General features: G+C 42.0%; 1 protein-coding gene across 10 annotated transcripts in view; it reads left to right on the forward strand.

Annotated features, from left to right (window-relative positions):
• adgrb3 (adhesion G protein-coupled receptor B3) overlaps positions 1-16,054 on the forward strand; it is an 814,402-nt gene that overhangs the window by 352,855 nt on the left and 445,493 nt on the right. For all 10 annotated transcript variants that reach the window (XM_043681622.1, XM_043681628.1, XM_043681636.1 and 7 more), the window contains 2 exons: positions 1,420-1,581; positions 7,924-8,088. In XM_043681622.1, the coding sequence (XP_043537557.1) occupies positions 1,420-1,581; positions 7,924-8,088 (327 nt within the window). The remainder of the gene's footprint in view (positions 1-1,419; positions 1,582-7,923; positions 8,089-16,054) is intronic.

A 16,054-nucleotide genomic window follows, 5' to 3' on the forward strand; every position in this document is an offset into this window, starting at 1 on the left:
CTGCTAAGATTTGCTTTCCCAAAATGCAGCACCTCGCATTTATCTGAATTAAACTCCATCTGCCACTTCTCAGCCCATTGGCCCATCTGGTCCAGATCCTGTTGTAATCTGAGGTAACCCTCTTTGCTGTCCACTACACCTCCAATTTTGGTGTCATCTGCAAACTTACTAACTGTACCTCTTATGCTCGCATCCAAATCATTTATGTAATTGACAAAAAGTAGAGGGCCCAGCACCGATCCTTGTGGCACTCCACTGGTCACAGGCCTCCACCACCACCCTCTGTCTTCTACCTTTGAGCCAGTTCTGTATCCAAATGGCTAGTTCTTCCTGTATTCCATGAGATCTAACCTTGCTATTCAGTCCTCCATCGAGAACCTTGTCCAACGCCTTCTGAAATCCATATAGATCACATCTACTGCTCTGCCCTCATCAGTCGTCTTTGTTACTTCTTCAAAAAACTCAATCAAGTTTGTGAGACATGATTTCGCACGCACAAAGCCATGTTGACTATCCCAAATCAGTCCTTGCCTTTACAAATACATGTACATCTTGTCCCTCAGGATTCCCTCCAACAACTTGCCCACCACCGAGGTCAGGCTCACTGGTCTATAGTTCCCTGGCTTGTCTGCCCTTGTTAAAAAGTGGCACCACGTTTACCAACCTCCAGTCTTCTGGCATCTCACCTGTGACTATCAATGATACAAATATCTCAGCAAGAGGCCCAACAATCACTTCTCTAGCTTCCCACAACCTTATGCCTTATTGAACCATTGGGTCTATGTGGTGTAGGTAGATTCACAATGCTATTGGGGTGGGAATTCCAGGATTTTGACATATCACAGAGTACAACTGCAATGGCCAGGAAGCAGGGTATGTTAAAGTAATGTGAAAGTCCAATAAAATTCGTGAGCAGCACTTCTCAAACATTATCTCATTGTCAAGGATTGAAAATTGTCACAACCCCTGAGAGAGAGCAAGGACCTGCTGGAGTGGGAATATGGTTGTGTAAATTGTTTTGAACTCCGTGGCAGCCTCTACTGCTGTGGATCTTCCCAACCCAAAACTTCATTTCACTGTCCTTTCTATCCTAGCTTCCAATTTGGAAAGCCTCCTTTCACAGGCATTTGATTAGGTATCTATAGAAAGACTTTTTCAGCTTGAAAATATGGATATATCCCTCCCACAGTTTAATAATGCATGTTTGCAATCAGATCCCATCAACTTGGAAGTGCTTAGTAAGAGTTTCAGAGATCGTTGGAAATCTTATAACTGCTCTGTACAATTTCTTCATAGTTATAATAACTAGTTGACAGATTGCAGACTGTATTGCTCCTGGTTATTCTTGGGACAATTACTGTGTAATTGACAATGGAGTTTGTGCTGTTTAATGATTACTGTGTCATTCTTTACATACAGGAGACCCTGTTACAGAAGAATGGACCCAGTGGAGTATGTGTTCAGTAACATGTGGGCAAGGGTCGCAGGTGCGAACCAGAGCTTGTGTATCATCTTACGGGATTCTGTGCAGCGTGCCTTTAAGAGAATCAAGGGTTTGCAATAACACTGCCCTCTGTCCAGGTAGTGTTAGCAATGGATGAGTAAAAATATGGATGTTTAATTATGTGACTCAATATAGACAAAACAACCAAAATATTTTCAAATTCCTGCATTTTGCTCCTATTTACCTTTTCCATTAATTCAATGTATGAAACATTTTTACAATTTACCTATGATAAGCTTAAAACAGTGTGGAAGTCAGAAATTATTTTAAGATTGGTGTGGCAATGATGTGTTCCCTTTTGAATAGGTGTCATGCAACTTACACAAAGAAGATGACTAGGTAATCTCATTGCTTTCAATTAGGCCTATTGACAGATCACACTGTTTCAGCAAAAACATCAGGTAAATTGGAATATTTCTTGTCAGCAGCTGTGCAGAAGCCTGTTTAGCTTTATCGAAATATTTATTTAATTCAGTGCCGCTTAGCAGAAATTGAATGGTTTTCACACTGTGATATTGCTACCACTGGCTGGGGTACAGCTGCTGTTGCAATGTTGCCAGATAGTGATTGTTTGTATATCTTAAAATGATTTGTTGTGTTCAAACTTATGGCCATAATTACGAGGTCAACATTGACATACACCTGAACTCTTGGTGCTTAGAATGGGGTGGGGTGACGGGAGAGAAATAGAAAAGCAGAAGCAGTGAATGGAAAAAAATATATTTAATGGTAGTGGATACTTTGAACTGTCAGAGCATTCAGGTCAAACTCCCTGTACAAGAATAGAACAAAGAATTGGTGGAATTGGTGGAGTGCCTCAGGGCTCGGTGCTGGAGCCATTGCTGTTTGTTATCTATAATCAATGATTTGGATGAGAATGTACAAGGCATGATTAGTAACTTTGCAGATGACACTAAACTAGGCGGTATCATGGACAGTGAGGAAGGTTCTCAGAAATTGCAGTAAGACCTTGATCAGCTGGGGGAAGTGGGTCAAGAAGTAACAAATGGAGTTTAATGTAAATAAGTATGAGGTCTTGCATTTTGGAAAGGTAAGAGTTTCATGGTGAATGATGGCGCCTGAGGAGTGTAGTGCAACAGAGGGATCTTGGAGTTCAGGTACAGGGTTCTCTGAAAGTGGAGTCCCAAGTAGACAGGGCTGTGAAGGCTGCTTTTGGCACACTGGCCTTCATCAGTCAGGTCCTTGAGTATTAAAGCTGGCAAATTCTGTTGTAGTTGTACAGAATGTCGGTGAGGCTGAATTTGGAGTATTGTGTTCAGTTTTGGTCACCTTGCTATAGAAAGGATGTTATTAAACTGGAAGGAGTGCAGAAGAATTTAATAAGGATGTTGCCAGGGCTCAATGATCTGAGTTATAGGAAGAAATTGGACAAACTCGGACTTTTTTTCTTTAGCGTGGAGGAGACTGAGGGCAAATCTTATAGAAATGCATAACATCATGAGAGGCATAAATAGAGTGAATGCACTCAGTCTTTTTTACAGGGTTGGGGAAATTGAGGACTAGAGGACATCAGTTTAAGGTGAGAGGGGAAAGAATAAAAGGAAACTGAGAGGCAACTTTTTTACACAGAGTGTGGTACGCATGTGGAATAAGCTGCCAGTGGAAATGGTTGAAGCGGGTACATTAACAGTTAAAAAGCATTTGGACAAATACATGAATAGAAAAAGGTTTAGAAGGATATGGGCTAAGTGCAGGAAAATGGGGTTAGCATGGATGGACATTTTAGTCAGCATGTACAGGTTTGGGCCAAAGGACTTGTCTCCATGCTGTAGGACTCTATGACTCTATCGCTATTCCAAATGCAAAAATGGTCTCTTATGTATTTTAAATGTTACATGTGCCTGACCTTGTCATTTATTAGTCACACAAGTTTATGTTTAATTGGGAAGAGATATGGCAATTCACTTGTCTAGCATATAATATGGGATCTTACTGTCCTTGGTGGAGATGTTGCAGCACTGGAAAGTGTCTATAAACAGAGCCTGTTTCAATGCGGTAGCGCCCTACCACTGTTGAATTGTTTCCCCTCTGGACTGCAGTCTGCAGCTGTTACTCACCAAGCTGAGTGGTGGTAATGCATCAGTCTGAATGGTGAAGTATGGCAGGTTATTTAACAGAGAAAGCATCAAAGTTTGTGCGAAGATTTGTAGCTCGGGTGCTCGTTGTTGTGGTTCTGTTCGCCGAGCTGGAAGTTTTTGTTGCAAATGTTTCGTCCCCTGGCTAGGTGCTCCCAAGCACTGATGATGTCGCCTAGCCAGGGGACGAAACGTTCGCAACAAAAACTTCCAGCTCGGCGAACAGAACCACAACAGAGAAAGCATCACATTGGAACTTGTTGGGAGAGGGTGGTGCAGCAGTAATATCACTGGACTTGAACTCAAAGGCTCAGATCTGGAAATATCCATTCAAATGGCAAGTGGTAGAATTTAAACTGAATTTTTAAAGAAGAATCTAGAAGCTGTCCTATACTCCTCACATACACCCTGGCACTATAGAAACCTCACCCAGCTGACTGCAACTTTGCTTAAAAGCAAAGGGTCAGTTAGACTTGAAACATCAGCTCTTTTCTCTCCTTACAGATTCTGCCAGACCTGCTGAGATTTTCCAGCATTTTCTCTTTTGAGTGCAACTTTGCTTTGAGTTTATTCCTGGGCCATGGGCATTAGCAGAGGGACCACCGCTCATATTGTTACCTTGGCCCTGGTCTCCACTAGTCCTGAACAGAGAAGTATACACACCAGAAGCAAAGGGCTACTCAGTTGTCTTTCTGGCGATCACAACAGTCAACTAGGTCACACAAATAGCTCTGTCAGCTTGGAAGAAAATAAGGAGACTGAAACTGACACTCTCTGGGCTGTAGAGAATGAAGGGGCAATCAACTGGAGGTGACCCATGCTGGAAAGGCATGTGTGCATATTTGTGGAGAGAGGGATCAGGTTTCAGAGTGATGCTTTTTTGGTTGAATAACTCACCATACTTCACCTTTCAGACTGACACATTACTCCCACTCAGCTGGGTGAGTTAGAGCTGCAGATTGCCAGTCCAAAAGGGAAACAATCCAACAATGGCAGGACATTACTGCAATAAAACAGGCTCTGTTTACGCACACTTGCCATGTTTTTTTCTTATTTCTTATTGGTTTTAACATCACTTTCACTTAAGCAATAATGACATCTGACTAGAATTGATTAACAGCACTGCTTGGTTAATGCCAAGTTACATTTTAGATACTGTGTAGGACTGTCCTCTACTGTTTGAATCATTTTAGCTAATACTGAGGAGAAAGTGAGGTCTGCAGATGCTGGAGATCAGAGCTGGAAATGTGTTGCTGGAAAAGCGCAGCAGGTCAGGCAGCATCCAGGGAACAGGAGAATCGACATTTCGGGCATAAGCCCTTCTTCTTAGCCTCAGTATTAGCTAATACTGAGGCTAATCAAGTTACTTTCATGTACCTGAGAAAAAATATTAATGCCTTTCACTTTCCCTGTCATATGCAATGGATATAGTTTTGATCACTCTCTGATCACAGTGCAAAGATGGTGGCAGAATAGTTATGTCACTGTACTAGTAAATGAGAAGCTGGGGATCTGGGGTCAACTCTTGTTGTTGTAGCTGATGAAATTTAAATAATAAAATATGAAATACAGACGTTCTCAAAAACGGTGATTGTAAAATTGTCATTAAAGAAAATTCTGAAGAAGGGATCATGCCCGAAATGGCAATTCTCCTGCTCCTTGGAAGCTGCCTGACCTGCTGCGCTTCTCCAGCAACACATTTTCAGCTCTGATCTCCAGCATCTGCAGTCCTCACTTTCTCCCATTAAAGAAAATCCATCTGGTTCACTAATGTTCCTTAGGGAAGGAAGCCAGCCCATCCTTATTTGTGACATCAGACCTGCAGCAATGTGGTTGACTCTTAACTGTCCTCTGCAAAAGCTGAAAGAACTTCAAAACTCAAAGGCATTGGGAGTGGGTGGCAAATAAAGTATGTAGCCATTGCTGACTAGAAGAAGAATATAGAACAATACAGCCAATCAAAATCCTTGTGCTTGTCGCAAAGTTTGATTAATTTCTTGGCCTGACCTGTGCTCACTGAACTCAAGTCCTAACCACCCCACCAACCCTTGCCCTCAACAATTACATGATTTTCAAGCATTTTGTCCCTACAGCTTTGGAATTTAAGTCATAATTCCTTCACCTTCTCCTCCTCATGCTTTGTCTTTGAAAATCTAGTTTCAAAAATGTTTTGTCATACCTCTTTATCTTCCAATGCTTATCAAACAATTATCTCTGAACTAACTCCAAACAAGCTGGTATCCCATCACCAAATCACCATTTATTTACACGTCAAGAGTCTTTGACACTGATCCAGCTCCCTCAGAGCCAACTCTTAGGGAGAACAGGATGTCTGACACACTTCTTGTGCGTTAGCCAGGGCTTATGGTTTGGACCGGATTAACAGCCAAAATCAAAATCTATGAGGTCCACTTGGCTGACCTTGTTACAATCTCGAAATGTGACATCCTTTAAGCCATATTTCTGGTTAAATGCAAGGCACATCTGCAGTATTACTGGGAGAGGAATGTTTGACAAACAACAACTTTCTCTATTCTTTAATAGGATGTGGGCACCATAGGCAAGAATCACGGAATTGAATTACAGGATTGTTATGGTGCAGAAAGAGGCTATTTGGTCCATTGTGCTTGCACTAGCTCTTCAAACAAGCATCATTCTTAATGCCAATCTCCTGCCTTTTCATCATATCCTTGCACCATATTTCTATCCACATAATGATCCGATGCTCTCCTGAATGTCTCAATAAAACCTGCCTTCACCACATTTTCAGATCGTGCATTCCATACATTAATTACTCACTGTGTGGAAAAGAGTTTCCTCATATCACCCTGCTTCATTTGCACATCACTTTAAATCTTTGCCCGACTTGTTCTTACTCTCGATAATTCAAAGTCTCATTGATAATTCTTGGCAAGGCCAGTATTTTGTTGCCCATCATGAATTGCTGTTGTAATGAATGATTTGCTCAACCACTTCAGAGAATAGTTAAGAGTAAATCACATTGCTGTGGGTCTGGAATCACTGGTAGGGAAGGCTACCTTCCTTCTTTAAAGGATATTCGTATAGCATGCAGATAGGTTTTTATGATGCTCTTATGGCACCATTTAATCATGACTAGCTTTTTGCTTCTAATTTAAAAAAAAAATCCATTTAAATTCTACCAGCTGCCATTTGAAGAGACATTTCCAGATCGGGCCTTTGAGTTCAAGTCCAGTGATATTACTACTGCACCACCATTTCACATTCAATGGCCCTGTTTTGACTATAACTTAATTTATTCTCCCCACTTTTCTATGGTTTTGCAGTGCATAGACCCCTTTACTGTCTGGAAATCCAGACTGAAGTTTTACAGCCAGGCCTCTGTCAATACAACTTCCCACCCAGGAGGATGATTAATGAGTGACTGCCTCCAGGGATGTTTGTTGGTTCTTCCTATTTATCCCTGTGGAGAATTGTTTGGCATTTTAGCGACTGCACAATGAGATTGTAAAGCTCTCCCTTGGGGTAAATAGTTGGTAAAGGCCATAGTTGGCACTGTAGTCATCTATTATTCATATCCAATTGATGTTAATGTGTGGTCACCAGGAATGATGTCTTTTTCTTGGTTAAATTACAACTTACGACATTTTTAAACAAAGAAATTAGAATTTCTGCCTCTTACTTATGACATTTTTAAACAAAGAAATTAGAATTTCTGCCTCTTTCAGCATATACTCATTTAATACAATTCTGTAACATGTTAACTATTTGACCTATGTGTATTGATTTATATTTACTGTTATTCAGTGTTATTCATATTGAAAGAAGATTTCAAGTATTCTTCATCATAAAGCTGTCCTTGCTAGGCTTCTCAGACCATACTAAAGAAGTGGTTCATTTTTTGTGTTATTTGTTTTGTTTTTTCATGTCAGGAGTCTATCTTTCCCTGACTGGGAGTAGGTGGAAGATCTGTTCCCAGACCATTGGGAATCCTAGGCTAGAACTGAACATATACGCCACACTGAGCTTGTATATTACAGAGGCTTGTGTGAGTCTGCCACTACTTTTCTTCCCCATCATTCTAGGTGCATCTGCATAACGTTTTCCTCCACCTTGATGCATCTTCTGGAAGTGTGACAATGGGGAAATAGCAGACATGGAGCAGTATGTGGTGCAGAATAACAGTAACATGCTGTACATCCCCTACTACTGATGTATATGTCCTTCTCACTCTCCACATAATATCTGAGCAGCCTTAAAAACTCACTTTATCTTTTTTGAAACTCCTCTTAAGACTGTTAAATCTAACATCTGCTTTTACAAACTGCTTTTATTCTGTTGTAGTGCATGGCGTTTGGGAAGATTGGTCACCCTGGAGCTTGTGTTCATTCACTTGCGGCAGAGGTCAAAGGACAAGATCAAGGTCATGCATTTCTCCTCAGTATGGTGGACGGGCTTGTGACGGGCCAGAGTCCCAAACAAAAATCTGCAACATCGCCTTGTGCCCAGGTTAGTGCGGCATCTGGTTATGCAATGGCTTGTGTATTGGACTATCATAGAGTGCAGGCCATTCATTGTTCAAGGCTTCATTTTAATGACCCCTGATTGATAAATTGACTTCACTGACCCACAACACATATTACTTGCTTAAATAAAACCTATCAACCTCCACCTTGAAGGTTTCTGTTGTGCTTCCCACTGGCAATTTGAGGCACTACTTCGCTTAGTGGGAAGAGGAGCATTCTGAGATAATCACTGAACAGCCCAAATCAAATTTGTTGGTTATACCCTCGTGAATGTTGTAACAAAAATTTGCCTTATATGTTCTTATGGAAATGTAAAGAACTGAGTGAAACTGCACGATAAAAGTCCCAATTCAAGAACTATAATTTATTGCCCAGTAAAGTTAATAGAGAAAAGCTTTTACCTCAGGCTGCTTGACTATAGTAGAAGCGTATGGCAAATGACAGAACTGGCATTTGACCTAGAGTCAATATAAAAATAAAGTGCCAAAAAGTCAGAAAGGTTTGCACATATATAATGCTTTTTCATGATTATTCAGTCTCTCAAAATATTTTATAGCCAAAGAAGTTTTTTTGTCATTGTTGTAATGATGCACAACAAACAGTTTGATGATCAAATAATCTGTTTGTGGTGATGTTAATTGTGGGATTGATATCAACTAAGGCAATGAGGGTGAAGACAGCAGATAGGGTCTCTGTTTGACTGTTTTTCTCATCTGTGAATGATGACATCTCCACCAGTGCACCTGGTTGCCACGTTACAGGAAGGAATTGAAGGCTTTGGAGAGGGTACAGAAGAGGTTTACCAAGATTTGGGGAGAATCAAACATGGCAAGAAAAAAAGAATGTAACAAAAGAAAAATATGATAAACAGAAGTCCTGTTAGAGAAAATGTATGTTGAAGACATTCAAAGAGATTGCCTTCAGACATGAAATGGTGGCTCAGTAATTAACACTGCTGCCTCACAGTGCCAGGGACCAATCCTACTCTTGAACAACTATCTATGTTGAGTTTGTGTGTACTCCCCGTGACTGCAAGTGCCCTGTCTGGGTGCTCTGGTTTCCTCCCGCAGTCCAATGATGTGTAGGTTAGGTGGATTGGTGTTGCCAAATTGTCCAGGGATGTGTAGGCTTGGTGGATTGGCCATTCAAAGTGCATGGTTACAGGGGTAGGATTGGTGGAGGGGGATCTGCATGGGATACTGTTTGCGGGGCTATTGTGCACATGATGGGCCAAATGGCCTATTTCCACACCCTAGGCATTTCATTCTACGCTGCCTGGATTGGAAAGTATGAGTTAGAAAAACTTGGGTTGTTTTTTCTGCTGCAGCAGAGGCTGAGGGGAGGCTTAATAGAAGTCTATAAAATTACAAGGTGCATAGGATAGGATTGATAGTCAGAATCTTTTTCCCCAGCATTGAAATGTCTAATGCTAGGGGGCATGCATTTAAGGTAAGAGGGAGAAAGTTCAAAGGAGATGTGAGGGACAAGTCATTTACCCAGAGTGATACGAGTCTGAAACACGCTGCCATGGTTGGTGGTGGAAGCAAATACAATAGAGACGTTTAAGGTACTTTTAGATAATCACATGAATATGTAAGGAATGGAGGAATATGGGCCAAGGGCAGACGGAAGGGATTAGTTTAATTTGGCATCATGTTCAGCACAACATATGTGCCCGAGGGCTTGTTCCTGTACTGTACTGTTCTATATTCTGTGTTCTAAAGCCAGGAACAAGCTATGAATCCAGAGCCTTGCACCTCAGAGGTAAGCATATTGCCAACTAAGCCTAGCTGGCACCAATGGGGCATAATGATATAAACAAGAGGGTGCAACCAGTATGGAATTAATGAGGCATTTCTTTAAACATTCATAGTTGGAGTCACTGGTAAGTTTTAACACCCATCCATAGTTATCGGGAACATTGCAATGTCGGAACAGGAGAGGGCCATTCTACCATTGTAGCTTGATCTGCTATATTCGATCATGTCTTATCATCTACCTCAACTCCATGTTTCCATATTTTCCCCTTATGCCTCAAAGCCATTAATATCAAGAAACCTACTTATGTCTGCATTGAACATACCCAGTGATTGAATCTGGACAGCCCTCTGTGATCGAGAATTCAAAAAATTCATCACCTGTCGACTGAAGAAATTCCTCCTCACCTCAGTCCTAACTCAGTTGTCTAAACCTTATTCTGAGATTATGCTCTCCCCATTCTGCATCCACCCTAACCAGAGAAACACCTTTCCTGCACCCATCCCGCTGATCCCGGTCAGAATCTTGTATGCTTGCTTGAAGTGTGAGTGTAAGGGTTTTCGGACAACATCATAAAAATTGAATATCATCAACTGGACGGTTACCATTTCTAAGCAGTTAAAGTAAAATGTATTGGCATTGGTCTGGTAAGGATGGCAGAGTTCATCCCCTGAAGGGGCATTAGTGAACAGTGAACATTGAGCACTGGCAGCCAGTGGGGAGTTGTTAGCATAGTAGTAACATTAAGATCTGAGTAATCCAAAATCTCATACTGAAACTTTGAGGACTGGAGTTCAAATCCCACTTAGGAAGATGGTAATGTTTGAATTCAGTCCATAAAATCTGGAATCAGCTACTAATTTAATCACTACCACAAAACTGATTGTCATCAAAATTCATCTAGTCCATTGATGCCCTTTAGAGAAATAAATCTACCATCTTTTTTTCTGGCTCACATTTGGCTCCGGTTGCACAGCAATGTTAATTTGATTTACTCATGGGACTTGACTGTCACTGGCAGAGCCAGCATTTAGTAACCATTCCTAACTGTCTTTGAGAAGGTGGTGGTGAGCTGTCTTCTTGAACCACTGTAGTCCATGTCGATAGGCCCACAGTGAAAGTAGGGAATGAATTCCAGGATTTTGACATAGTGACACTGAAGGAACGGCCATATATTTCCAAGTCAGGAGGTTGAGTAGCTTGAAGGGAAACTTACAGGTTGTGATGTTCCCATGTATCTGCTGCTCTTGTGCGACTTGATGGAATTGGTTGTGGGTTTGGAAAGGACCACCGAAAAATCTTTGGTGAATTTCCACTGCTACTGAGCATCAGCAGGGGAAGGATTGAATGTTTTTGGATGCAGTATCAATCAAGTGGACTGCTTTATTTTGAATGGCATCCAATCTGTTTCAGTTAGCACAGTGATTATGCTTCCTAACACAATTGAGGATATATTCAAAGTGAAGGTGGAACTTCATCTCCACAAGGACAGCACAGTGATCACTCTTACCAATACTGTCACGTGTCTGCAGCCAGCATATTGGTGAAGATGAAGCCAGGTACATTCTCCCCTCTTATTGGTTGCCGCACGACCTGCTGAAGATCCTGTCTAGCAGCAATGTTCTTCAGAACATGACCAGCTCAGTCAGTCTTGGTGATGAAGTCCCTCCACAAAGAACATTTTGCACTTCTCGCCACCCTCAGTGTTCCTCCAAGTGTTGCTCAACATGGAAGAGTACCAATTCATCAACCAAAGGAAAACGGTAAGTGGTAATCAGCAGGGGTTTCCTTGTACATGTTTGATCTGATGTCACGAGACTTCATGGGGTCCAGAGTCAATGTTGAGGAATCTTACAGTAACCCTCTCACAATTTTATATCACCATGCTGCCATTTCTGCTGAGTCTGTCTTGGCAGTGGGACACGTCATATCCACGGATAGTGATAGTGGTATCCAGCACATTGTATGTAAGGTATGATTCTGTGAGAATGACTATAATGGGCTGTTTCTTGACTAGTTTGCGAGAAGCATTCCCAACTTTAGCACTATCCCACATGTTAATAAAGTGAACATTGCCAGGTTAAGAGGACTGTGTTTACTGTTGTCATTTCTCATCCCAAGGTCGATGCCAGGTGGTTCGTCCAGTTTCATCCTTTTCTTGAAATTTTTCTAATGTCTGACAGAACTGAGTGGCCTTCGCAGCCATTTCAGGGGGAAGTTGAGTTAACCACATTGCTGTGGGTCTGGAGTGACATGTAGGCCAGACTGGGTAAGGAAGGCAGTTTCCTTTCCTAAACAACATTAATGAATCAGATGGATTTTGACAACAATCAACAATTTTTACAACACGGTCATTACTAGACTTCAAATTCCAGATATTTATTGAATTCAAATTCACCAAATGCTCAAACCCCAGAACATTACCTAGATCTCTAGATTACTGGACCAGTGACAATACCACTACATCATCACCTTCTCCTAAATGCAGTTAAATGTTAAATGCCCTCTGTAATGGTCTATCAGGCCACCCAGTTGAATGCTAAATGCCCTCTGTAATGGTCTATTAGGCCACATGGTTGTGTGTCAAACTATTACATCTAAGAAAAGGAATAAGACCAGGTAGACCACTTGCTACCGATCATTGGAATGGACAATAGCAAACCCTGCTCTCCTGACCCTCCTCTCATTCAAACCTGGGGACTTGAGCAACATTGGGAAAACTGTCCCACAGATAGGGAACACCTACATAATCATACTGGCAGAATTATCTTTCGAGACAATATCCCAGTCGTCACCATCACCATCCCTGGGTATGTCCTGTGCACTGACAGGATAGATCCCCAGAGGTGGTGGTACATTGATATACAGTCAGGAAAATGCTTCCTAGGAGTTCTCAATATTGACTTCAAATGCTATAAAATCTCATGGCATTAGCTTAAACATGGACAAGGAAACCCCCTGCTGAATACCACCTTGACTGCACCTCCCAGATCCATCTTGGCACAGAAATCAGTACTCCTTCATGTTGAGTATCTGTTAGAGATTTGGATGAAATGCCAATGGTGGCAAGGATGCAGAATGTACCCTGGATTGAGGTTTCAATATCCATGACCAGAAATGGCTCGGTAGTTCCACTATTGATCGAGCTTCGACTTCCTGAAGGACATTCCAGTTATACTAGGTCTGTGAGAGCTATTCTGGAAATGAGCAAGAGAGAATAATCTAATTACACTTATTCTCACCAATCTGCCTACCATAGATTCATCTGTTTATGACAGTATCAGTAAGAGTGACCACCACACAGTCCTTCTACAGTTAAAGTTTTGACTTCTGATCAAGAATACCCTCCATAATGTTGTGTGCCACTATCAGCATGCGAAATGGGACAGACTTTGAACAACTGAAGACTGGACATCCATGAGGATCTCAGTAATAGCAGAAGTGTCCTCCAGCTGCATCTGCAAGCTCAAGGCCAGCATATCCCCACTCTGCTTTTACCATCCAAGGAGGGCAGGTCAGGAGCAGCACTAGATATGTCTAAAAATGAAGGGTCAGGCTGGTGAAGCTACCTAACAGGACCGCTTACATGCTAAACAGCTTATGGAGCCAGTCATGATTTGGAGGTGCTGGTGTTGGACTAGAGTGCACAAAGTTAAAAATCACACAACACCAGGTCTCACAGGTTTATTTGGAAGCATTAGTTTTTGAGGTACTGCCTCTTCATCAGGTGGTTGATGAAGGGACAGGGCTCCAAAAGCTAGTGCTTCCAAATAAACCTGTGGGACCAAAACCTAGTGTTGTGTGATTTCAAACTTTATGCAGCTAGTGACAGATAAAACTAAGTGATTCCACAGCCAATGGATCAGATCTATGCTCTGCAGCCTTGCCTCATTCAGTCATAAATCATGATGGATAATTAAACAATTAGAGGCTGCTACACAAATATCCCTGTCCTCAATGATGGGGGACTTAATACATCATTGCAAAAGATAAGGCTAAATCATTCGTAACAATCTTCAGCCAGAAATTTCAAGTGGATGATCTATCTCAGCCTCTTTCAGAGGTCCCCAGTATCACGTGTTACTTTTCAACCAACTCGATTCACTCTATGTGATATCAATAAATGGCTAAAGGCTCTGAATGCTACAGAAGCTTTGGACACTGAAAACATTTTGGCAATAGTTCTCAAGATTCGTGGTCCAGAGCACTGCTCCAGTACAATTACACACTGTTTTTACCTGGCAATATAACAAATTGATTAGTTATGTCTTGTACACAAAAAGCAGGAAAAATCCAACTAGTCAATTATTGCCTCATTAGACTGTTCTCCATCATTAGTAAAGGGATGAAGCACCAACATGATGCCAGCAACACCTACATTCCATGATTGAATAAAAAAGAACCAGTCAAGCCTTTACTAATTGTCTTTCAGCTTCATGGTCACATTCACTGATGTCAGTTTTGCATTTCCACTGTTTTTGAAGCATTCCTGTTTGGCCATAATGTAAAGCTGCACAGAATAGTCATAAAACCAAGCACCGTGGGCGGCACGGTGGCCCAGTGGTTAGCACTGCTGCCTCACGGCGCCAGAGACCCGGGTTCAATTCCCGCCTCAGGCGACAGACTGTGTGGAGTTTGCACGTTCTCCACGTGTCTGCGTGGGTTTCCTCCGGGTGCTCCGGTTTCCTCCCACAGTCCAAAGATGTGCAGGGCCAGATAAATTGGCCATGCTAAATTGCCCGTAGTGTTAGGTAAGGGGTAAATGTAGGGGTATGGGTGGGCTTCACTTCGGCGGGTCGGTGTGGACTTGTTGGGCCGAAGGGCCTGTTTCCACACTGTAATGTAATCTAAAAAAATCTAAAATCTAATTATATAGAGGAGATGCGGAAGATACTAAACGAGTATTTTGCATCTGTGTTGACTGTAGAAAAGGAAATGGAAGATATAGAATGTGACAAAATAGATGGTGATATCTTGGAAAATGTCCATACCACAGAGGAGGGGGTACTGAATGTCTTAAAATGCATAAAAGTGGATAAATCCCAATGACCTGATCAGGTGTACCCAAGAACTCTGTGGAAATCTAAGGAAGGGATTGCTGGGCTCCTCGCTGAGATATTTGTATCATCGATAGTCACAGGTGAGGTGCCGAAAGACTGGAGGTTGGCTCATGTGGTGTCACTGTTTAAGAAAGATGGTAAGGACAAGCCAGGGAACTATAGACCAGTGAGCCTGACATCGGTGGTGGGCAAGTTGATGGAGGGAATCCTGAGGGACAGGATGTACATGTACTTGGAAAGGCAAGGACTGATTAGGAATAGTTAACATGGCTTTGTGCGTTGGAAATTATGTCTCACAAACTTGATAGAGTTTTTTGAAGAAATAACAAAGAGGATTGATGAGGCCAGAGTGGTAGACATGATCTATGTGGACTTCAGTAGGGCGTTCAGCAAGGTTCCCCATGGGAGACTGGTTAGCAAGGTTAGATCTCATGGAATACAGAACTGGCTCAAAGGAAGAAATAAGAGGGTGGTGATGGAGAATTGCTTTTCAGACTGGAGGCCTGTGTCAGTGGAGTGCCATAAGGATCGGTGCTGGGTCCACTACTTTTCATCATTTATATAAATGATTTGGATATTAGTAGAAAAAGGTACAGTTAGTAAGTTTGCAGATGACACCAAAATTGAGGTGTAGTGGACAGCGAAGAGTGTTACCTCAGGTTACAACAGGATCTTGATCAGGTGGGCCAATGGGCTGAAGAGTGGCAGATGGAGTTTAATTTAGATAAATGTGAGGTGCTGCATTTTGGGAAAGCAAATCTTAGCAGCCAAGAGAGTGTTGCTGAACAAAGAGACCTTGGAATACAGGTTCATAATTCCTTGAAAGTAGAATCTCAGGGAGATAGGATAGTGAAGAAAGTGTTTGGTATTGGTCAGAGTATCGAGTACAGGAATTGGGAGGTCATGTTGTGGCTGTACAGGACATTGGTTAGGCCACTGTTGGAATGTTACGTGCAATTCTGGTCTCCTTCCTATCGGAAGGATGCTATGAAACTTGAAAGGTTCAGAGGAGATTTACAAGGAATTTGCGTGGGTGGAGAATTTGAGCTACAGGGAGAGGTTGAATCAGCTGGGACTGTTTTCCCTGGAGTGTTGGAGGCGGAAGGGTGACCTTATAGAGGTTTATAAAAT

Source organism: Chiloscyllium plagiosum, chromosome 3, assembly GCF_004010195.1.
Source record: "Chiloscyllium plagiosum isolate BGI_BamShark_2017 chromosome 3, ASM401019v2, whole genome shotgun sequence".
In the NCBI taxonomy this organism is placed as follows: Eukaryota; Metazoa; Chordata; class Chondrichthyes; order Orectolobiformes; family Hemiscylliidae; genus Chiloscyllium; species Chiloscyllium plagiosum.